The 24673-nt window shown below is 42.7% G+C and overlaps 1 protein-coding gene across 1 annotated transcript in view; it reads left to right on the top strand.

Moving 5' to 3' along the window:
* Positions 1-24673, top strand: part of LOC124596270 (alsin) — a 186565-nt gene that overhangs the window by 70026 nt on the left and 91866 nt on the right. Inside the window, exon 4 of the mRNA XM_047135343.1 lies at positions 10671-10872. Within this exon, the coding sequence (XP_046991299.1) occupies positions 10671-10872 (202 nt within the window). The remainder of the gene's footprint in view (positions 1-10670; positions 10873-24673) is intronic.

Here is a 24673-nt window from a genome sequence, read left to right as displayed (position 1 = left end):
GATGATTATGCTAGGTTCTCGAATTGTGAGGCCTGTCAATGTTCTTTACTGGAGGGACAATCCACAATCAACCACTTTGTTAGGTTGGAAACAGCAATCTACAGGTTATTTCTGAAGAACAACACCTAATTGTGATCCTTTTTCTACCTGCATATGGCATATGACACTGTGTGGCACTATCACATTTTACTCATCCTTCGTGACTAGGGCTTTCAAGGCTTGCTACCTATTCTTATATTCAGTTTTTATCCAGTTGGCTGTTTCGTTGGGGTTGGTGCATCACTTAGCTCCCCACAAGCCCAAGAGAACAGCATCCTGCAGGGCTCAGTGCTGTGTGTTGCATTCTTCCTAATCACCATCAATGGTCTAGTGGCCTAATCGGGTCAGTGGTCGCCCCTGCACTGAATCTTGATGACTTTTTCATTTGATATAGCTCCCAATCTGCCGCCTTTGCTGAATGCCAGTTCCAGCCTGCTGTCCACAGGATGTCCGCTTGAACACTTTCCCATAGCTTCCAACTCTCCCACAAAAATGTGAGTTGCGCATTTCTATCATCATACCACTGTCCATCCTGGCCTAGAACTGTACAGTGCTTCAAGGGTGTTGCACAGTTCTGACCTTTGGAACTCATCTTTGATTGCCTCACATTCATCAACTAAAGACTAGCTGATGTAAAATCTTAAGGCCCTCTGCTTCTGGCCCACACCCCTTGAAGTGGGGGTGCTGTAGTCTACACAATATTTACTGTGCCCTGGTCTCATCCCGATTGGACTTTGGTTTCCAGGTTCATGGCTTGGCAGCACCTTCTGCTCTGAAATTATTGAACTCAGTCCATCATCCTGGAGTGAGACTGGCCACTGCCACCTTCCGGACTAGTCTCATGTCAGTCTTCTTTCTGAACCAGTGCTCTTCTTTTTTCACTTGCAACAGTACCAGCTCTTGCTCATTTACACAATCACCATCTAACAATTTAGTAATCAGCCAGCTTTTCAAATTATTTTTACATGAAAGCGAAAAGTCTCATGATACTTGCCCTCAGTTGGGATTTTGGGATTACCAGTTGGAATGCTCCTTGAGGCCTTGTGCCGGAACATCTACCTAACCCCCTTAGAATGTGCTCCCCCGTGTTTTCCCCTCATCTGCACCCTCTCTTCCACCCTCCTTGGTTAGCACGCAGACTGTGAATTGGGACCATTCTCTTTCAAGGGTCTAAAGTTTCAGTGGACCTTTTGGCATATGTTCCTCTCAGATCTTCAGGAGTGTCATGGTGCTACTGTCATTGACACTGATTACTCTAAACCCGTGGATATGATGGGATAGGCTTTAACATCCCTGCCATGAGGAACATCATTTGCTCCTAGGAATGTGTAGTGCTTTTTGCAGTGTAACTGATAGCCATTAAAAGAGCCCTACATTTGATTAAACAGACTCCCTCAACTGCGTATTAATTTGTGTTGACTCAGTGTACGGTCTCCAGGTTACTGATTGATATTACTCTTGTCACCCTTTGATATCTGCTATTCGTAATCTTCTCTCTGTCCTTAGTGATACTGCTGCTCAGTTGTCTTTTTCTGAGCTCCAAATCATGGGTATCTTGGTCAATGAACTGGCTTTTCTGCAGCATCCACATCTTGTTGGCATTTTTTATGCAGGTAAGGTATGATTCTGCTTGGAGGTGACAGCACACTGAGCCACCTGATTTGGAATACCTTTACTTGGCTGCCAGCTGGTTATTCATTTCCCTGAATTCCCTTCTGCCCAGCCTTAGCAAGTGGAGAAAGGATTCCTGGGTGAATTCGTCTGCTGGATACCTTCACTGAACAGATTTAAGAGCACTTAAGGAGTTGGAGGAGATGGGGGATTTCTCTACATGGAAATGTCTCCTCTGTTCCAGTGCCCTCAAAATTATATGCAACTCTATTTCAAATACAGTAAATTCATTTGGTAACCAAATCTTGAGAACACACTCAGTGAAAACTACTGAACATCCAAGACACTCCTCTTTTTTAGACCCATCTGTAAAGATAATGAAATAAATGTGCATTTAACATGCAGTAATGCAGTCTCTCCTGTTGCGGTAAAGAGCCGTGCATCGGTGCAAACAAGAGTGCCTGAAAGAGATAAACAATAAGTCATGGCTGGTAAAACCAGCTACTCTGCCATGGCACACCACCTTCTGCCCATTGAGGTGCAGTGAAGTACTCATTTTCATATTGTGCACAGTCTAATAATACATGACTTCCTACATTCGCCGGAAGACCCTCCAATATCTTGTGCTTGTGATGGACTGATTTCAGTATTCCACAATTTACTTGAATGTATTTTACATTCAAGCAAGACGTTAAGGTTGGTTCACTTGCTGATCTGTCGTCTATTTCGGCTGAAATGAGATGAATGCGATAAGACTTTTAAGATTTCACGAGATGTCTGACTTCTTCCCTAAACTGTTAGGGAGTAGGTTTTAATGTGTTTTCAGGATGGTTTTCTCATCATCATCAGGGTTTTTTTTAAGTGGTCAGCCAGTTACACTATCCTGAGATTTTTTAATCCTTGCCCTATAGTTCAGTTAGGATTTTAATAACACATTTTAACACTGACAAAGTTAAATTTTACAGTCTTCATAACGGGGTATGAGTGCGTAAATGAACGTGAGTGAAAATGAGAGAGAATGATTGTAATTTTAAGTGAAAGTATATTTTAGGCACTTTTAGATTTAAGTTAAGAGGAGCGGTGCTTCAGTGGTAAAGTGCCAGACTACAGATCCAAAGTTCTAGGGTTTGACCCCCAGTCAACCAGTTCTTTCACATCTGGCAATGTTTGTTCATTTGAAAAATGCCTAGATCCACCATGGTTCAGAATTCATGTTAAACTGTAGATTCCCGAATAATTGGCTGGGTGAGTCTGCAAAAGTCAGAAGGAAGCAATGGCATACTACCTCCAATGCCTAATAATGCACTGATGTTCGAAACAATTTTGGATTGGTGACCGATTTTTTACTCTCTTGACCCATTTGTCTTGGACTATTTTAGCAAGGCCACTGATAGTCTTGCTTTTGAGTGCCCCCCCCCTCCCCCCCCCCCCCCCCCACACACACACACACCCCTCTCTGTAATACATGTTAAAACTGTTAGCTGATGGCACGCAATACACACATCTAAGACTGTGGCTACACTGCAGTGGTATCATCTGCCAGCAGTTTGATATTGAGGCCAGTCCGATCAGTTATCCTAAGTTAAAGTTTACCAAGCACATCCTTGCTGCTTGGTTTCTGGAAGCAATTCCACAATTAACAGACTGTTTATAGTACAGGGCTCAAGCTCCCTGCCAGTACATTTTTGAATGGTTTAGTGATGTCATTGTTCTGTCATTTTTATATTAATGAAAATGACCCACAACATTTCAGTATGTGTTACCAGTAGAGATTGATATGCATGATGGGACCCAAAAGAAACTGAACTAATTTTTTGATGAGCAGAGCTTTTGTAGCACCACATTTGGCCACTTGGAACACGTATAGTGGACATTCCAGTCAGTAAGCCAAGTTCCATCATTGAAGGAGGTGTGTGGCAGTGAAATTCTGGTTTCTGCTCAGAAAAAGTGGAAAAAAAACTCTTGAAATATTAAAAACCATGTAAAGGACAATACTGTGGGGAAAACTCAAGTGTTTCAGTGATTTTCCTATTTCAAAAATGGTGAAATGTCAATTGATGACAAACATGGTCCTCCTTCGATGGCATGAATGCATGAAAACCTTGAAAACATTCATGTAATAATCAGTGAAGATCAATGACGCACCATTTAAGAAATTGTGCAGTTGTCAGGAGTGACTTGGAGTTCAGTGCAGTAAGTTGTGACAGAAAATTTGGGAATGAAAAGGATGGCTGCCAAACTCATACCACAACTGCTGACTGCTGTACGAAAACAAGGTCACATGGAAGCATGTTGTGCTTTGAAAGAAAAGTCCCAAAATGACCCAAATTTTTTTTCAAAAAGTGTCACGGAAGACGAAACTTGGTGCTATACTTATGATCGTGAATCAAAGCAGCAATCAAGTCGGTGGAAGATTTCATGTTCGCCTCATTCCATGAAAGCTCCTCAAGTGAAATCAAACATTAAAACTATGCTATTTGTTTTTTCACGTGATAGGCATTGTCCATTCAGAGTTTGCTCAGCAGGGCTAGACAGTTAACCAGGCTTTCCACTGGAATGTTTTGAAAACATTGCACAACAGTGTGTGGCAGAAGTGGCCTAATTTGTGGCCATCAGCTGAGTGAGTTTTCATCATGATGGTGCCCCTGCTCACATAGCCCTGTCTGTATGACAGTTCTTGGCCAAAAATGGTATGACTCCTGTTCCTCATCACCCCCCCCCCCCCCCCCAAATACCCACCTGACTCTTTTTGACGCCTAAAGTGAAAAGAGACATGAAAGGAAAGTGTTTTGCTGATGTTGCTGAGGTGAAGAAAAAACATGGTGGCCTGTCAAGCATCACAAAAGATGAATTCAAGCAATGTCTTGAAACATGGAATAAAAGATTAAGCAAGTGTTTCAATGCAAGTGGAAAGTACTTTGAAGGGGTTTAAGCTTTGTGCTTAAAATATGAATAAATATGGCTAATAATAATAAGAAGAAGTTTGAATTCTTTTGGGTACCCTCTCATTTATGTTGTTGGGGAGTTGGGGGGGGGGGGGGGGGTTTACAGCAGAATTTCAAATGTTAATTAGTTAATTCAGTTATGTTTTAATGATGTACAGTCATGGTCATGGGTGTCAAATGATTCAAGACAAATGTCGAACATCTAAAGTGTTCATGTAGTCTGTCAACTTTGGAGTTGCAAGCAGAAAGTCTTCTGTTCTACCATTGTACAATCTTAGATCTTAGGTGTGTTCTCTGCATTCACAAAAAGAGAGAGAGAAGGTTGCCCATGTTTTGAATGACAGATCAAATCCCAGTGGTGTTTTGGTGACAAATGGCATGTTGTTATTTTGTGGCCAGTTCATGTGTGGGTAAGGTTGCCTCATTTGTAATCGTCTAGAGTGGAGTCGGTTATGGTTTGCATCATTGATACTTTGATTGATTCGTAGCTTTTTATTATCAATGATATTTTTATACTCATTCATGAGGACATTAATACATTGTAATTGGGGTAGGGGAAGGGTGGAATGTTGCTTGCTGCTGATAGCCCAATTGTTCTCATTGTGCTACTTAGCTGGGTGTCTATTTTTTGTGCTTGTGGGCTGTTTAACCAAGCTGAAGCATAGTATTCAGTGTTTGAGAGGACAAGACACAGAGCAGAACAATGTGTGTTGGTTGCCAGTGGTCCCCAGCTGGTATCACATAGCTTTTGGATTGTGTTGTTCCTCATTTTCGGTTTTTCAGCTGTTTTAGTTAGGTGGTTTCTGAATGATTGAGTAAGTATTACACCCAGGTACTTCCATGTTTTGTTATGAATAGTGTAGTGCCTGCAGACTGTATGTTGAATAGTTTTCTTTTGGTAAGTTTATTATTTAGGTGGAGGCAGGAAACCCCCATTTTGGTGGCATTTGGTTGGAGTTCCCATTTGCAAAAGTGCTTTCTCACTACATCTAAGCCCATCATTACGATTTCTTCTGACTGTTCACTTGAGCTACATCTTGTTGCAAGTGCATAGCCAGTAATGTTCCCAAACTTCCTAAGTTTTGTTTTTGGCCATATGTAATGTAGAAGCTGATGAGAAGTGGAGCAAGAAGTGATCCCCGTGGTAGACCATTCTTTAATTTTCTTGGAGCTGATGTTGGATACCATGCCTGCTTGAGACACTTGCTCATTTAGCATACTTTTGATTAATCAAGCGGTTCATTTGCAAGGAAATGGAGAATAAGCTTGTAAGTTATATCTTCTTTCCACATTGTACCATAGGCCACTGATAGGTCAATTTATATAGCTGTGGTTTTGTTTTCTTTGAAATCCTGCCTCAATGTAGGTGATGAGAGACAGAAATTGGTCTGTGCAGCTTTGATTTAGCCAAAAGCCTGCTTGTTTGACTGGGATTGCCTCAGATGTACTGTTTTTATTATGGATAAGCCACCCTAGTAGCTTTTCAGTCACAGATATTGGTCATATGGATCTGTAGTTCACAGGGCTACCGGCTAGTTTTCCAGGTTTTTAATATTGTGATCATCTTTGAACATTTAAATTCTTGTGGTATGTTACCGGTTTATGTAATATTTTTAAACAAATGAGTTGTCCATAGTTTTGTGCATTTTCCTCAGATTTTTAGAAATTCGGCGTGAATATTGTCAAGCACTGGAGTTTTCCCAATTGAGGGGAAGGGCTTGTTTGTTTCTGTGTTTGTTTTTGTGGTTCTGACTTCTCGTTTCACGTTGATTGTATGTGCTTTGTCTTTTGTTGCTCTAGGTGGAACTACTAGATGTGAAGCAATGGCATTTGGATGGACTGTCGTCTTATTTCTTTGTGTGGGCCCCACTTCTTAGCTACCTTAACAGTGTCTATTGTCCAAGCTTGTCTTCTTGATGTTTGAAAATTCAAGTTTTCAACGGTTTCCATTCATTTTTGCTGTCTCCCCACACCTAGGCTCTGGGGTAGTTCATCTGCTATTTCGGTATCTCAATTTTCAATTAAGATTTGGCACAACACCCCACTAATTTGGGAGCAGCCAGGGTTGTATTCCTATCGATTGCCTCTTGGTACGCTCTTTTGGTAGTGATTATTAAGGCACCAGCAAATCTTTTGTAGTTTCTGTTGGTGCAGGGTATCCAGGCTAAGCATCTGTCTACTTCCAAAGTGAACTTTGTCCAGTTGGTCTTGTTGAGACCCCACTTAGGGCAATGGATTGTGTTCCTACCTTTATTATTCCTGTCAGTGCTGACTGTGTGGGAAGTCATCCAGGATTTTATGTGAGAATAATACACACTTGCCACTGTCATCAATAAAAACTAAACATAGATTAGGTTTGTATTCTTGCTTCCCCATGCTTCTGACTGAAAGGTTGGTCACCTTGTAGCATTGAATACAAGTGTAAGGTGTTCATCTTCCACTCACATAGCTAGTATGTTCCTATTATTGTTGCAATCTCTGTATTTCCAGTACTCACTGTGGCTGTTGTCGTCACCCACATACATAACAGGATGAGGATGTTTTTGGATAACTGCTACTGGCCAGAATCTGGATGGCAGCTTGTAAGTATTGGAGATAGTGATGATTCAAATTTTTACAACAATGTTATGGATTTTGTCACAGGTCTGCATAGAAATGAGAGAGAAGTTTTCTGCATCTTGTTTAATGTACGTTGTTACATTATATGATCAATGATGTATAGCACCTAGTAGTTCATAGCCTTAGTAATTCATGGTTCCTTACGTCAGCTGGTAAAAACTAAGCCCTTATAGGATCACTATATTGTCCATCCGTTCTCTGTCTATCTGTCTTGACTGTTGAGGACCCCTTTTCTCAAGAATGTGTAGATGTATCAAGGTGAAATTTATGTCACATACTAAGATCTATGTCTTCTGATGTAAAAAATGTAAATTTCTAGATCAAAGCATTCAAAATATGTGACCATTTGTGTCATATTTTAATATCTTGCCAGTGTCATTGTTGAAAACGGACAAAAATCATCGGAATTCTCACTTCCCAGAATGGATGAACTTTCTGTCTATACAATTAAGTTTGTTATGTTGATTTTTTAGTTGATCTTCCATTTTGCTATGAGTTCCATGTATGGCGATTAACTCGATATTGCTAGTATTTAAAAATTTTTATAGATATTCCTTTTTGAGTAGTATATTTTTTCTATATTTATTTGACAAATTCAGACTGAGGGACTGAGTTTTCTGGTTTTCTAATTCATAGGTCCTGAGGAGGAATATTAATTGGTCTATAGCTTGTTCCCTTTTTGAGATAAGTAAAGTGTGTCGTATGGTCAGGACATTCCAAAGTTATCTGACAACCAATATTTGCCAATTCATTTAGCATTATCCAGGCAACATATGCTGTTAGTCAAGGACACTTATGTTGTGTTGGCTGAAGAGCCAACACCGTGTTACTAGAGGAGGCTGAAATGCACGTGATTTAGCTCACGCAGGCTGGCGTGAGGAGGGAAGAACTATACCGACGTGAGGTCTGGAACATGACAAGGAATTAGAATTCAGAAAGCGGACGTAGCTAATTTGATACTTTACTTTAATCCATTAATTATGAATGTTGCTCTTGACAGTACATGATTCACAATATTATCTGTTCAGAAGACATATAGTAACTGAATATGGCGCCTTGCTAGGTTGTAGCAAATGACGTAGCTGAAGGCTTTGCTAACTGTCGTCTCAGCAAATGAGAGCGTATGTAGTCAGTGAACCATCGCTAGCAAAGTCGGCTGTACAACTGGGGCGAGTGCTAGGAAGTCTCTCTCGACTAGACCTGCCGTGTGGCGGCACTCGTTCAGCAATCACTGATAGTGGCGACACGCGGGTCCGACGTATACTACCGGACCGCGGCCGATTTAAAGGCTACCACCTAGCAAGTGTGGTGTCTGGCGGTGACACCACACTTCCAACATGATGGATATTTTGAAATAAAAGTACTGCTTTCACAATTAATACTATTATCTATTAACACACATAAAATTGTGTTGCTTTACTAATTACTGCTAAGAGTACAATTATTTTTATGTACCATATGACTACAGAATTATTTCCTGTTGTTTCCTGCTATGCTAATGGAGACTTGGAAACTTACAATACAGTTAATTTTAGACTTTTTTTTATTCCAGTTGCATACATTATGTCTGTGAGCAAATGTTAAAATCTTTTGCCCCACTGTTTATCAAAGATAATGTTTATCCTAGACAGAGAAACAAAGCCAATATTTAATTATTTCTTTAACTTATAATTTGGTTGTCTGCATCATAGTTATAATATATAAAGAGCAAATATATCATTACTGTCTAATGATTTCATTTGCTTACCATTTCTCTCTCTCTCCCTCTCTCTCTCTCTCTCTCCCCCTCTCTCTCTCTCCCTCCCTCCCTCCCTCCCTACACACACACACACACACACACACACACACACACACATACACATTTTTCAGTTCTTTAATGTGAAAATGAAGGCTTTCGATTTGCTGATCAGCTGGTGTATATCCTCGTGACTGTAGAGACTGATTCTTTACAGCAGATCCCATATACAAAGAAAGGAGTTCTCAGTTTGGAATATTGGAGGGTGGAGGGGGAATTAACATCTCACAAACCCTTGTCATGACCTGTGTATGTGTCATAAGGGAAGCAGACTGTGATCTTAAAGCAGTGCAGATATGATTTCACTGAAACAATGGAAAATCCAGGTTGAAATATCAAAAATATTTCAAAAAGGATAGACTGCTACCCACCATAAAGGTGACATGTTGAGTTGCAGACAGGCATAGCAAAAAGACTATTACATGTGAGCTTTTAGCCTAACCTTCTTCAGAGAAGAAAAATGCAACACATTCACAAGCAAACACACCTCACACACATAACCTGTATCTCCGGTCACTCCAGCCACAAACCAACAGACACACGTTGAATGGGAGCAGCAATCTGGAATGGGGTGTGAAAGAAGGAGGGATAGCAGGTTATGGGTGGGGGAAGAGGAATCAGTGCTACGTGCCAGAGCACTCATGGAATGGAGGTGGCGGGGCTCAGCTGCCAGGTGCAGCATCAGGAGGCTGTGGAGGTGGAAAGGGCAAGGACACAAGAGTGGAAAAGAGAGGAACAGAAGTGGGGAATCGACCAGTTGGTGCACCGGCAGACAGCAGCTCACATTGTGGGTGATGGGAGGTGAATTGTGAGGAGGTGACAGGAGAGAGGGTTGGAAACAGTTGTGTGGAGGATTTGGAGACAGTAGGTTACCAAATGTTGAGGACTTGATTATTTCGAGAGTAGAGGGTGTGTTGTAAGGATAACTCACAGCTGCGCAGTCCAGAACAACTGGTGGTGGAGGGGAGGATCCAGATGGCTCGGGTAGTGAAGTAGCCATTGAAATCAAGCATGTTATTTTCAGCTACCTGTTGTGCTACAGGGTGGTCTACTTTGCTCTTGGCCACAGTTTGGCGGTGGCCGTTCATGCTGATGGACAGTTGTTTGGTTGTAATACCAATATAAAAAGCTGTGCAATGATTGCAGCAGAGCTGGTATATGACATGGCTGCTTTCACAGGTGGCCCAGCCCCTGATGGGGTAGGTTAAGCTTGTGACAGGGCTGGGATAGGAAATGCTGGGTGTTTGGATTGTTCAGGTCTTGCACCTGGAACTTCCACAGGGATATGATCCCTGTGACAATGGGTTGGGATTGGGAGTGGTATAGGAACGGACTAAGATGTTGTGTAGGTTGGGTGGGTGATGGAACACCACTTTAGGGTATGATTTCACTGGCAGTTTTTAAAATTTGTGGTAACAGCCATTGTGGCTTATCAGGAAGACATTTTTCAAAGAGTAAGTGGTTGTTTTCTTACTTGTCAGAGATATTCTTTTCCTATTTTATAACTGCTGAGCATTGTGTGTCTTTAACATTTTTTTCTTTGAAAGTATCTTTTTAAATGTTTTTATCTTTCTCTGTCAGCTTTGCTTCCACACGGAAGATTTATTATTTACTGGCTACGTGAATTTCATAATGTTGAAAGTTCTCTTCATCTATTTCAGAATGCCATGGTGCTCACAATGCCTGAAGAAACTCTTACCCTTTACACACCAAGTCCCCATGACAAAACTGAATGGTTGCAAGCACTACAGAACTCCATCAAGAAGGTGCTACAGAAATCTCATTCACATACACCACCAAGTGTTCGATCAGCCACTTATACATTCACCAAGACATCAACATTAAAGGATGCAAAATATTCAGGTAAGAGAATCTGAAACCCAATTGATTGTTTAATGACGAAAGATATATTATTAATATAATAGAGGGAAACATTCCACGTGGGAAAAATTATATATAAAAACAAAGATGAGGTGACTTACCGAACGAAAGCGCTGGCAGGTCGATAGACACACAAACAAACACAAACATACACACAAAATTCAAGCTTTCGCAACAAACTGTTGCCTCATCAGGAAAGAGGGAAGGAGAGGGGAAGACGAAAGGAAGTGGGTTTTAAGGGAGAGGGTAAGGAGTCATTTCAATCCCGGGAGCGGAAAGACTTACCTTAGGGGGAAAAAAAGGACGGGTATACACTCGCACATATCCATCCACACATACAGACACAAGCAGACATATTTAAAGACATATTTAAAGATATATTATTAGGAAGATATGATGAAACAGATAAATAAATGTAAAGGAGATCTTTTGAGTCACGTATTTCTCAGAATTATACAACCAGGTCTCTATTTAGGACCTATACACCATTAGGCTGATCCTGTGCAGTCGGCCCTGCAAGATGAAATTTTGTATTAACTTACCCAAAAATAATGTTGTAGGTCATTTTTTGAATTAAAAGCCCATAACACATCATTTAAGATTTGTAATTTAATTTATAAAATTTTACTCTACAGTTTATGATTTAATGAATTTATAAGATTAAAACAAAAATAAAAGTCCTCGTTTATTAACAGTGTTATGAACAACTTAATTTTCTAAAAAAATAACAAGAAATTGAGATTAATCTCCAAGTAAAAATCAGTATACCATTAAAAATGTTTTATAACTACAATAAACATATTTGTTAGGCAAACTCAACATAACAAACAACAAGCCAAGCTAATTCTGCTTATACAAATTTAATTAAAATACAGTAATTTCCTAATGAGCTGTAAAATGAAAGTTTCAAACAAACTTGTTGCGTAATTGGTATGTACCATTATTTCACACCAATAAAGCTACTTGGTTGTTTTGAAATATCACTTTCAATACTGAGTGAACAAAAATTCCCACTAAAATGCTCTCAGTAGTCACTTGGCGTTGCTATGACATCAAGAGCCCATAAGGTATCTGACTAAAACTGTTTAAACTTCTTGTACTTTTCCTGTAATATCTACTTAATGAATAAAGTTATCCGAAATGGTTTTCTCGAGTTTCAAGTGCTCAAAAATCCACATGCTACAGGTAGCAAAAAGTTATAGGGTCCTCTTTTGGATGAAGCAAGATATGGAAGAATTTGTTTTTTCTACAAACGGGCAAAACCTTGTTAACAATCCAGTTAAATCTTAGAAAATTTGCTCAACGTAAGTGCCGCATGTTTGACTGGGTGCCACCAAGAATTTGATGTGAAGGTTTGAGAGGTGGATGCTGACTAATTTATATCAGCTGTCTTATGAAAAATTTTGCCCAAGAACCCCTTATGAAATATTGTGTGTCCACATCTTTTGCAATTATAGAAGAGCCCATACCACAGTATTAAAATAAAGACTTCTTTTAAATATTAAATTTTTGTGAGGGTGGTTCCTAGGATGCAGGCTACATTGCCTGCAGGTTAAATGTGGCTCTTTATATGACAGCAAGTTGGGAATCTGCTTTAGGCAGACAAATGTAAGTTTATTATGTAATTTGTCAACATGCACAGGTAACCTGTTACATAACACTTGAGCTTAGAAATCAAGGCTAGCTAATACTCCTTTCATGCATGCCTCTTTTATTGCCAAGTTGTATTTAAGTTCTTTTAGAGGCATTGGTTTTTCTTTTACCTGCCCTTCAGTCATCTAAACATTTGATATTCTGACATAAATACAAAACTGAAGGCCCTCAGGGTGATCATTAGGCGAGATAATTGCATTCTTTGTTGATATTTTCTAAGTGTGTATTACACCCAGTGGCTTATTTCTAACATCAATGTTAATAGATAGCATACACTAGAGTGAATCAGTCTGAAATAAATTACAGTCTGACATTGATTAGGTCCATCCAGAAATCAAGTCAACTTCCGCTCTCATTTAATAATTGTCGGCTAGCCGATTCAGTGTTGACTAGCTGTGGTTCAAAACATTCCACAACTTTCTTTGTGGACTTATCTTTTCAGAAAGATGTGAATGAACACATCCTAAATCTTCATGGTTGTCAACTAGAATCTTTCAGTATGAGAATTTTAATCTCTTCCTAATGGTATCCTTTAAATGCATGTTTCCCCTTGTTTTTGATCAATAAATGCCAATACGGTAGTTCAGTTCACTTTCATGAAAAACAATAAATTTTTATATGAAATACAAGGAAGGCAGCCATTCACTTACAGCAGATTGATGCATTGAAGACAGTAATAGAAAACTGCATTTGAATCAAGCGCTAGCTCGACTTCATCTTGCCATGTCCACAAGAGTATGCATTTGGATGACTGTTGGGTGTGTGAATGTGCATACTGTTGCTGGAAAAAAAAGCTAGTGCTCAAAAGCTAGTGTGAATGCTGTTTTCTTTTATGTGTTACTGTGCTCCACCCATCAGTCGGATCAATGTGAGTGGTTGCCTTTCTCTTGTTTTGTGTATTGATCCATCCAGGAATTTCCATTACTGTCATCAATAAATATTTATGAAGAGCTCATTGTACATACCCTTCTCTGCTGAAGACCTGATACTTGACATTACTTTTACGTATTGGATTGTGTGGTATATTCCATAAAAGCAGGCAACTTTGTGACACTTTTAGCAATTTTTACAACATAACATTACATCAAAATGTACTGATACATTTAATTTTCACGTAAAGGAATTTTGTAAACTTTATCCTTTACAGAACAAATTTTTCACTCTGTAGAGGAGTGTGCACTGATACAAAACTTCCTAGCAGATTAAAACTGTGTGCCAGACTGGGATTCAAACCTGAAACCTGTGTCTTTTGTGGACAAATGTTGTGCCAGCTGAGCTACCCAAACTTGACTCATGACCTGGCCTCACAGCTTTACTTCCAGCTGCACCTCGTTTCCAGGTTCAAGCCCCAGTCCAACACACAGTTTTAATCTACCAGGAAGTTACTACATTTTTATAGAAATAAAGCTTTTTATGTGCAGTGAGGTATTCAGTATGTAGAATATTAATTTATCCCTTAGCTCTGTACAACATTGTGACAGGAAGTGTAAGATAGGGAAAATAGAGTTCATTTCATCTCTCTCGACAGATTGATGTAGTTTTTCTTTAAGACAGTTATAGCTTCATTACAAATTTTGCAGTATTGTGAGTTTTGTCTTATCCATATACGGAAAAATACCTCTCTTCTCTCACGTGATGCATTCCCCTCCCCATATCCACTCCTTCCCATCATAGCTCCTCCCCCTCCTGCCCCCTCTTTCTCCCTTGGTGTTTCCCTTTACAACGACCCAACTATTCCCTTGGTTCTGCTATTTCTATAGTCTTGTCTCACATTTATGCTTTCCTCTCCCCCTCCCCCCCCCCCCCCCCCCCCCCATTTTCACTTCTTTCTGAGGAGGAACTCCCTCCCTAATGTCTCCAGTGTGGATTTCTCTCCCTCCCCCATCCCCCCTCTTGTCCCCTCCCTCATCCCCCCTCCTGTCCCCTTCCCACCCCTACCCACTCCCCTCTCCTACCCACTCCCCTGTGGTAGGGATGCGCACGAGGGCAATTGTATGCCTCCTTCTCCCCGCTGTATCAACTGCAATGGCGGCCATGCTGCCTCCTCTCGGAATTGTTCTGTGTATCTTGATGAGCGGGCTGTCCAAGAGAACCGGGTAAAGGAAAAATGCGTCACCCAGTTACTTGCAAGTTATTGGCTAGTCGCAAACCATGCATTCTCCCATCTAGCACTTTAAAGTTCTGTTCTTGTTACCCCTCGCTCCATGAAGAACATGGCCACACAGACGTGCAACCTTAAATTCAGCTGTGAGGTTGTGAAATTGACCAGGGTCAAGGTAGCATCGCCATCCTCTCGTCCAACTGTGCAACAAGCCATCAAACTCTCGCCTCAAGGGGCGAAGCCACCAACTACTCAACCAGTATGCCAGAAAGGACAGAAGGAGTACTCCTATGAAGGCTTTCTTTGTCCCTTCAGCCAAACAACACCCAAGTCTTCCTCTGTTAACCAGAAAGGCTGGAAGAAGTCCACCAAAGGCAAACGGACTTCACCTTCACCAATTCTAAGGTCCTCTTCGACAGTGCTGCCACGTGATACCTTAGCCCGGCTGGCTCCATGTCGCCAGTGGGCACCACCAACCGTTTTTTTTCGTGTTGGATTCCACCAACTGACAGCACAAGCAAGCCGGTGCTTCTGTGGACCCCATGGAGCAGGATCCTCCTGCTTCTGTGCCTTATAGCAGCGACTCTTCACAGGCTGTCACTTGGCAGCTTTCGAGGTGACACCCCTTCTACATCTACATCTACATCTACATCTACATCCATACTCCGCAAGCCACCTGACGGTGTGTGGTGGAGGATACCTTGAGTACCTCTATTGCTTCTCCCTTCTATTCCTGTCACGTATTGTTCGTGGAAAGAAAGATTGTTGGTATGCCTCTGTGTGGGCTCTAATCTCTCTGATTTTATCCTCATGGTCTCTTCACGAGATATATGTAGGAGGGAACAATATACTACTTGACACCTCGGTAAAGGTATGTTCTCAAAACTTCAACAAAAGCCCATACCGAGCTACTGAGAGTCTCTCTCACAGAGTCTTCCACTTGCGGTTTATCTATCATCTCCGTAACATTTTCGCTATTACTAAATGATCCTTAATGAAGCACACTGCTCTCCGTTGCATCTCATCTATCTCTTCTATCAACCCTATCTGGCACGGATCCTACACCGGTGAACAGTATTCAAGCAGTGGGCAAACAAGTGCACTGTAACCTACTTCCTTTGTTTTCGGACGGCATTTCCTTAGGATTGTTCCAATGAATCTCAATCTGGCATCTGCTTTACCAATGATTAATTTTATATGGTCATTCCATTTTAAATCACACCTAATGCCTACTCCCAGATAATTTATGGAATTAACTGCTTCCAGTTGCTCACCTGCTGTATTGTAGCTAAATGATAAAGGAGCTTTGTTTCTTCGTATTCGCAGCACATTACACATTAGACCTTCATCTCTTCGTCATCATGACTCTCCTCCAATGGAACATTCGCAGCCTTCGGTCCCACAAAGAGGATTTACGGGTGCTTTTAGCATTGCAGTGTCCCCTCGTACTCTGTTTTCAGGAAATGAAATTGCGCCCTCACGACCGCTTTGAGCTTTAACATTTTTTCCTGGTTTGTTTTGACATTCCCCCTGAGGTCGGCATTCCATCTCATGGGGGTGTCACGCTGCTCATGTGGGATGACGTTCATAATCAACCCAACTCCCTGACTACCCATCTTCAAGCTGTTGCAGTTTGCCTTTTCCTTCCTTATCTGGCTTTTTCCCTCTGTACCATTTATGTCCCTCCATCACTCAGTGTCACCAGGGTAGACGTCCTTCAGCTTATTGGGCAGGTACCTCACCCATTTCTGCTACTCGGTGTCTTTAACGCGCATCATCCCCTTTGGGATTCTCCCAGAACCTGTCAGAGAGGTGCCCTCTTGGCTGATCTTAATCAACTCAACCTCTTCTGCCTTAACACTGGAGCATCTGCATTCCTTTCTGACTCCTTGCACACCTATTCCCAATTGGTCCTACCCTTCTGCATTGCCCAGCTTGCACATCGTCTTGAATGGTCCATTCTTCCTGACACTTACTTGAGCGATCATTTCCCATGTGCTATCCACTTGCTGACTCCTACCCCACCTGCATGCACATCCAAATGGCAGCTTTACTCTTCCTTGGTGACAACTGAAGGACAAGATTTCCCCAGTTCTGATGACCAGGTGGAATATCTCACAAATGTTGTCCTTACTGCTGCAGAATGTTCCATTCCTTTCACTTCATATTTACCAAACCATGTCCCAGCCCCTTGGTGGGCTGAGGTGTGCTGCAACGCAATTTGCGCTCAGAGACATGCTCTCTGTGTTTTTAATCGTTATCCTACGATGGCAAACTGCATTCATTATACACAGATGTGTGCACAGTGTCATCGTGTTCTTCGGGATAGCAAAAAAGCTAGCTGGATTTCATTCACTAGTTCTTTTAACAGTTCCACCCCTTCCTGTGTCATGTTTGCTAACTTCCGAGGCTCTCTGGACCAAGATCCATTCGCCAATTTCCGGCTTGAGAGTAGCAGATGATGTTATTGTTGACCGTATTGCTATCACAAGCACCTTAGGCCGCCATTTTGTGGAAATTTCGAGCTCTTCCCATTATCACCCTGCCTTCCTCCGTCGGAAATGAGCAGAGGAGGCTTGGGTGATACCCTTCTCATCTCAGAATCATGAGTACTACAATGCCACCTTTACTATGAGGGAGCTAGATCATGCTCTCAGTTCATCCCGACCCTCTGCCCCAGGGCCAGACGCTGTCCACATTTAGATGTTGCAGCACCTTTCTCTTGCAAACAAGCACTTTCTGCTTAACATGTACAACCACGTCTGGCAGAGGGCACATTTCCCAGACATTAGCGGGAAGCCACTGTCATACCAATACCTAAGCCCAGCAAGGAGAAAAACCTTCCTTCTAGCTACTCCCCCATCTCTCTCACCAGCTGCATTTGCAAGGTGAGGGAACATATGATTCATGCCCGGCTAGTATGGTGGCTCGAATCTCGCAATTTACTAATGACTGCACAGTGTGGATTTCGAGTATGGCGTTCTGCAGTTGACCATCTCGTTAATTCGTCCACCTTTGTCATGAATGGTTTTCTGCAGAAAACCCAGACTGTGGCTGTGTTTTTCGATTTGGAAAAGGCCTATGACACCTGCTGGAAAACTGGTATCCTCCGTATTCTTTACATGTGGGATTTCTGAGGCCACCGGCCCTGTTTCCTTCAGGAATTTTTAATAGACTGTGTTTTCAAGATGTGTGTGGGTTCTGCCTTTTCGGACACCTTTATCCAGGAAACTGGTGTGCTTCAGGGTTCCGTCCTGTGCATTGTCCTCTTTGCTATCACCATTAACTGTATAATGGCCTGTCTCCCGCCTGGCATATCCAACTCTCTTTTTGTTGATGATTTGCCATCTATTGCAGTTCTCCACAGACATGTCTTACTGAGCGGCATCTTCAGAGATGTCTTGATCGTCTTTAGTCCTGGAGCATCGACAATAGCTTTAGTTTTTCCACTGACAAAACCATTTGTAAGAATTTCTGGTGGAGCAAATGGTTTCTCCCACCATCTTTACATCTTGGACTTGTTGCCCTTCCATTTGTTGAAACTACGAAATTGGTGGGACTCATGCTCGATAGGAAACTCTCTCGGTCCTCCCATGTGTCTCATCTGGCAGCCTGCTGTACACGGTCCCTCAGTGTCCTACGAGTCCTGAATGGTACTTCCTGAGGTACCGATCGAACCACCCTCCTCCATTTGTACCGGTCCCTTGTCTGTTCAAAACTTGACTATGGGTGCTTTGTTTCTGAATCTGCACATCCATCCCTCTTACACTGTCTCAACACTATCCACCGTTATGGCATCCATTTGGCCACTGGCACCTTTTACACTAGCCCGGTTGGGAGTGTATGCTGAAGCTGCTGAACTGCCACTGTCTTACCATCATGACTTTCTCCTCAGTAGGTGTGCATGCCGTTTGTTTGCCATGCGTGGCCACCCTTCCTATGCCTCCTTCTGACATGATTCCTTTGATCGCCAGTATGGGCCACGTCCCTCTTCTCTGTCACCTCCTGGAGTCCACTTCCGGCACTTGCTATGGCGGCTTAACTTCACACTACCTACAACTTTATGTCTGAGTGTGAACCCTTCACCACCTTGGTTCCGTGAAACAGCCCTTGTTAACCTTGGCGTTCATTTGCTTCCTGTTAAGGACACTTCGCCAGCCTCTCTCTGTCACCTTCAGTTTCACGACCTTCACATGGAACTTCGCGATAGTACCTTTGTGTACACTGGTGGCTCTTGGACTGACTGTGGTGTCGGGTGTGCCTTTGACATTGGCGCCCGTGTCTTTCAGTATCAGCTTCCGGCACAGAGCTCTTCATCCTGTGTGAGGCCACGGAGTACATCCAGCAACACATACTTTTCAATTGTGTCCTCTGCTCAGACTCACTCAGCGCCCTTCAAAGTCTATGTTTGCTGTACACTGCCCATCCCTTAGTGCAACAGGTCCAGGAAAACTGTCACTTGCTCACTTTTGGTGGATCCAGCATGATGCTTATGTGAGTTCCTGGTCATGTCAGTCTGCCTGGAAATGAGGCTGCTGATGCTGCTTCCAAGGCTGCAGTCCTCATATCTCAGATCACTAGGTCCTGTATTCCCTCTGATGATCTCTGTGTTGCCATCTCTCAGGAGGTGGTCTGCCTTTGACATCGCCAATGGTCCTCTTTCATGGGAATAAGCTCCAGCTCATTAGGCCTCTCCCAGCGGTTTGGACGATCTCCTCTCGGCCTTCCGCTGGAAGGAGGTCATTTTAACTATGCTGCCTATTGGGCACTGTCTTTTTAGCCATCGTCATTTGATAAGTGGTGCTACCCCATCGCTTTGTACACATTGCACCCAAGTTTTAACTGTCTGCCACTTCCTGATGCCCATGTTTAAACCGTTTACATTTCCGCTTGGGTTTGCCATCTGAGTTACCAGCTGTTTTAGAAAATGGTGCATGATCTCTTGACCACGTTTTACTTTTTATCTGCCAAAGCAATATGGTGGAGGCCATTTAATTTTTAGTTTTGGACCTCCGTTTCTGTATGGTGTTTTTTTTAGCCCTTTCTCCATGTCCCTGTTTTTAGCTGTCTTAATGTCAGTTGGGACTGACGTATACTTGTTTTTTAACTCCTCTCTGTCTTTGTGTTCTATAGTTTTGACATTGGCACCTATGACCCCAGCTGTTTTTGTGCCCTAAAGCAAAATAAAACAAAACAAAACAAACACAATTTCTTTAATGTGTACTTTACTTCTGTTGCGTCCTTTATTCCTCCTTCTTCCTCCTTAACTCCATCCTGCCCTCCTTCAGTTTACTCCTTCCTGACAGTTCCTGTTTCCTCACTTCAATAACCACTCCTTCTCCTCAGTCAGAGAAGAAACCCTGTAGGAGCCCACCTTCCCGGCGTCTCTGGAACAACAAGCCTGTTACTTAGAGTCAGACATGGGTTCCGTGCTCTGCAGACCTCAAGACCGGTCACTCTCATTCACATCCTAATATTTCTGTAACTTTCTCTCGACTTCACTTGCTTTTGCCCTCCAAAGGAGGAGGAGGAGAAGAAGATGCATAAGTCTCAGGACAAGACCCCAAACATCCCCTCCCTCTCAATCAGGACCCAATCTTACATTCATGGACATCACTCCATCCTTACCAGTGATGGACACTGACTGGCCTGTTCGTTGTCCATCCAGACTCCTGTACTCTCCTCCAATGAAACTGTAATGGTTGCTGTCATCACCTTCCAAAATTGCAGTCTCTCCTTTCTCTTTACTCTGTAGCTTGTGTTGTAAGCAGGAATCTCCAAGTTTCTGCCAGAACAAGGTTGACTCTTTGTGAGCCTCCGATGTTATCTGTACATTGGTGCTCACAGACGTTGTTCGGTCCTGGGTTCCTCTTCAGAATGCACTGGAAGTGATGGCCATTCAGATCTGTTTAGACTCTGCAGTAACAATCTGCAATATTTATCTCCCACAGACCAGCCTCCTATGTTTCCTGCTCTTCTTGCCCTCCATTGACAGCTCCCTCCTCCTTTCATTCTCCATGGAGATTTTAATGCCCATAATCCTCTGTCAGATGGTACAGTGACCACTGACCTGGGCAGGATTGTTGAAGACCTACTGACAGAGCTTGATCTCTACCTCCTCAACACTGGAGTTACCACACACTTTAGCGTGACATATGGCACTTTCTCAGCCATTGATCTTTCTCCCCCCAGGGGGCTCACTACTATTTGGTGAGTACGTGCTTGGTTACAATGGAGCCCCCAGCCTTTGCAGCACTACTTCCCTTTCTGTGCTGCATGTCTATCCTCCTGCTATTCTATTACCCCTCCCTTGGGGTCCGAGTCATATGCCTTCTTTGAGAAACCAAAGTTCTTGGTAAAACTGTGTATAGATTCATCCTGTCCACCCATCTTTCTTTCCCTGTCCTTCCTTTTCTTATTCTTCCTCCACTTTGGTGTTTGTCGTCTCTCTTTTCCGTTTTCTTATTATTCCTCCCTGCGTGTTCCTGAAGGCCATCCCATGCGTTTGCCACCTAAAATGTGACTGGGTAATGCATGATTCCCAGCCCCGGCTCAACAAGTAGGGCTCATACATAGTCCCTGGGAAGGTAGCCCAGGGAAGGCTGACTGCCTGAGCTGGTACCTTCCTCTATGCTGATTGGTTCCTCTGTCTGGAGTCTGGGAGGTGTAACCTGAGGTGTGGACAATCACCTAAGATGGGTGAGCCCCCATGAGCCCCCTCCCAGCAGGAAGAATTTCACCATCAGAAACGCTGGGAATCATGAGGGATTTCTCCATGATGAGTCCTCATCTCAAAAATGTAAATCGGTTGAGATGAAAGAATTGGCACCTCTCCTGGCTGCACCCCAATACCTCATGATGTGAAGCAGGAAAGATGGTTACAGTTTCACAACAGTTAATCCATTTATTATTCAGATGGGTGTAGATGCCATTGCCAGTCCTGTCAAGTCCTTCTCTCGGCTGCATAATGCGTCTTTACTTTTGAAAACTGATAGTGCTTTTCAAACACAGAAACTGCTTACTGCAACACTTCCCACCAGCTGTCCTGTTAAAGTAGAGGCTGAATTCCTCCAGTGGTATCATATATACACTCGGCTGCTTGATGGCCTGACTGAGGCTGAAATAACAGCATACCTCACTGACCAGGGAGTAACTGCTGTTCGCCGCATCATGAAAAGAGTTGATTAAGAATTATTGCCGACCCCCACTCTATTCCTATGACCATGTGGCACTTCCATCAAAAATTAAAGCTGGCAATGAAGCTATTACTGTCTGACCATATGTCCTGAATCCCATGCGTTGCTATAAATGTCAGCACTATAACCACACCCTGAATCCTGCGAAAATGCAGTCAAATGCATAATCTGCAGCACAGACACTCATGAGGGTGTGTGTGTCCACCACCTTCCCTTCACTCTTATCAACTTCAAGGATGATCATGCTGCTTCCTCCAGTGAATTTCCAATCTACCTCAATGAGAGAGCCATTCAGGTGATCAGGGTGAACGAATAGGTTCCTACTCAGATGCTCACAAAATGTTGCCTAGCTGCAAACCTTGTATGCCACCCTCTAGCAATTATAGTACAGTTCTCGCTACACTCCAACCTACGAAAGACATGGATATGCAGACTTGCAACTTCCAGTTTAGTGCCATGGTTGTGAGATTGTCCGGCTCCAAGCACACACCCTCATCTTCACCTGCTATGAGTGCACACCCTACTAACAACCCTTCGCCTGCAACAGTGAAGTCGCATGCCTTGCAAACAGAAGCATGGGAATCCAAAAAGGAGTACTCCTGCTATAACTTTCTGCACACATCTATCCATCCAACGTCTGGGTCTGCACCTGACAAATGCCAAAGTTCTAAGCAATCCAAAGGCAAATGATCTTCCTCTTCTCCACTTCAGTGGTCTTCTTAAATGCTGTCACCAAGTGATATACTCACACTGCCAACCTCTGTTTCACCAGGATGCACCGCCAAAAACAAGTCCACAGGCCAGCCAAAGCCGAATACCGATTCCTGTGTTGAACTAATGGACCAGGATCCTCCAGCCCCTAACACTGATCATTGTGCACATTCGAATTCTGGCACCCAGCAGCTGCTGCGGTGACTGCACCCTTATATGACCCATCTCCTGTCTGTCATCGGATATGGTTATTCTACAATAAAATATTCGCGGCATCAGACCCAATAGGCTTGAATTACAGCTCCTCTTGCAATCATATTATCCAGTTGTTTTCTGCTGCCAGAAAACAAAATTACACCCTTGTTTTGACCTTCCCCGTGGACTCCAGCTCATGGGGAGTTGTGTTGCTCGTTCAAGATGTCTATAGTCACACCATTTGTTTGCACACCCAGCGTCAAGCTGTTGCTGTCTATCTGTCTGTCTCTTCCCTATTTAAAATTGTTAGTAGCAAGGGACATATTATAACATTACCTAATAAATAAGTGTCACAAATATCGTATTTGATCAACAGTGTTCATGCACTAATGAAGTAATAAGTTAGTTACAACCAGAAACACTGAAATTGCTTGTACACTATCTACGTTCCATTCAGGTATAAATAACACAGAGATATACCTGTATACACTAACCCATCTGAAGTATCTGGAAACCCCATTGTAATGCCCAAATAACCTCCAGATGTTATGAGAGGCGGAGAGTACTGTGTTGTCAGTAGAGAAGCAATAACTACAGAATGGGTCAGAAGAGCTTCGTGACTTCGTTGATCACTGGGTGTCACCTGAGAAACTATCCACAGTAGAATGGTCTCAGTAAAAACCACCCTGGGTAAAAATCAAAAGATACCTAGATTTAAAGGTTCAATACGGCCTTCCACTCAAGATATTGAAGTAACATGCAGAGAGCATTGGTTAAACACATCGGATGATAGCTAGCCATCTGAAGAGGCAGTTTACCAATTTCAAAACAGGAATAACGATACTTTCTCAACATTGGAAAGGAAATTCCCCCTTGCTCTAGAGACTGGTGGAAAGGGCAAGTATATGACATTGCCTAGCACCCGATAAATGTTAAAAGCATTTGCTTGTGGACCCAGTATGGTCCAGCAGCCATGCCATGGCAGAGAGCAAGGGTGTTGGTGAATTAACATTCACAAAACAGAGCTTATAAGGCTCCAGGTGATGGGGAGCAAGAGAAGATGGAATGTCGGCAGACAATGGACTGATGCTGAGGCTTGGGCAAAATGCTGAATGAAATGCTCAGTAACAGAGTCTAGGCTGATGATGATAACACCATTCAGAGAAATTCCTGGGACATCTGTAGGATGACGGCAGCCAAAAATGCTTCTGATCTTTGCCTATACCTGCAAAGAGGGAGTGTGTGACCCTATGGCTGTGACACACCATTCTCAACAAATCTGTTTCTGGCATTAAATTAGATAATGGGTCCAGGCATGAAGCTGTTTGAAAGCCAGGAGATGGATGCTATTTGTAGCATTGGAGGGAACAACGGTGATCTTTAATAGCCGCAGCAATATCGGGGGTCCACCAAGGAACACTCTTATGTCAGGGAGATCCCAAGAAAGAGGGAATCGCTGAAGCAGCTGGCCGGAAGGACGGAAACCAGTAAAATTGTCTACAGACTCATCACTGCTGTCATATGTTGGAGTGGTAGGGATGACAGACAAGGAAGAGGTATCCCAATCTGCATGGTAAAGGCCTACCTGGAAGGGCATCCAGGAGAGTGATGCTGAAGAAAAGATAAGACAATCAGCAAAGATTGCTGTCACACAAATCATCATGAACTCCCCATTGATGGAGGGGACGAATGCAGATAGAAAGTGGTTTTTTTTTTTTAGGGCACAGAGCTGCTAAGGTTATAAGTGCCCATATCATAACATAAGAAAAAACAAGTACTAAAGAAAAACGTGAGGCAAAAAAGGCAAAAGCCTTATCGAACAACATTAAAAGAGGAGCAGCTAAGGACAAGGATGTCGCTAGGCAAAATTTCTCAAAACATCATTGATATGGTAGAGGACCCCACGTGGTGGATCAAAATTGATTCG

Source organism: Schistocerca americana, chromosome 2 (assembly GCF_021461395.2).
Source record: "Schistocerca americana isolate TAMUIC-IGC-003095 chromosome 2, iqSchAmer2.1, whole genome shotgun sequence".
Classification (NCBI taxonomy): Eukaryota; Metazoa; Arthropoda; class Insecta; order Orthoptera; family Acrididae; genus Schistocerca; species Schistocerca americana.
This window is presented reverse-complemented; position numbering and strand designations above follow the sequence as displayed.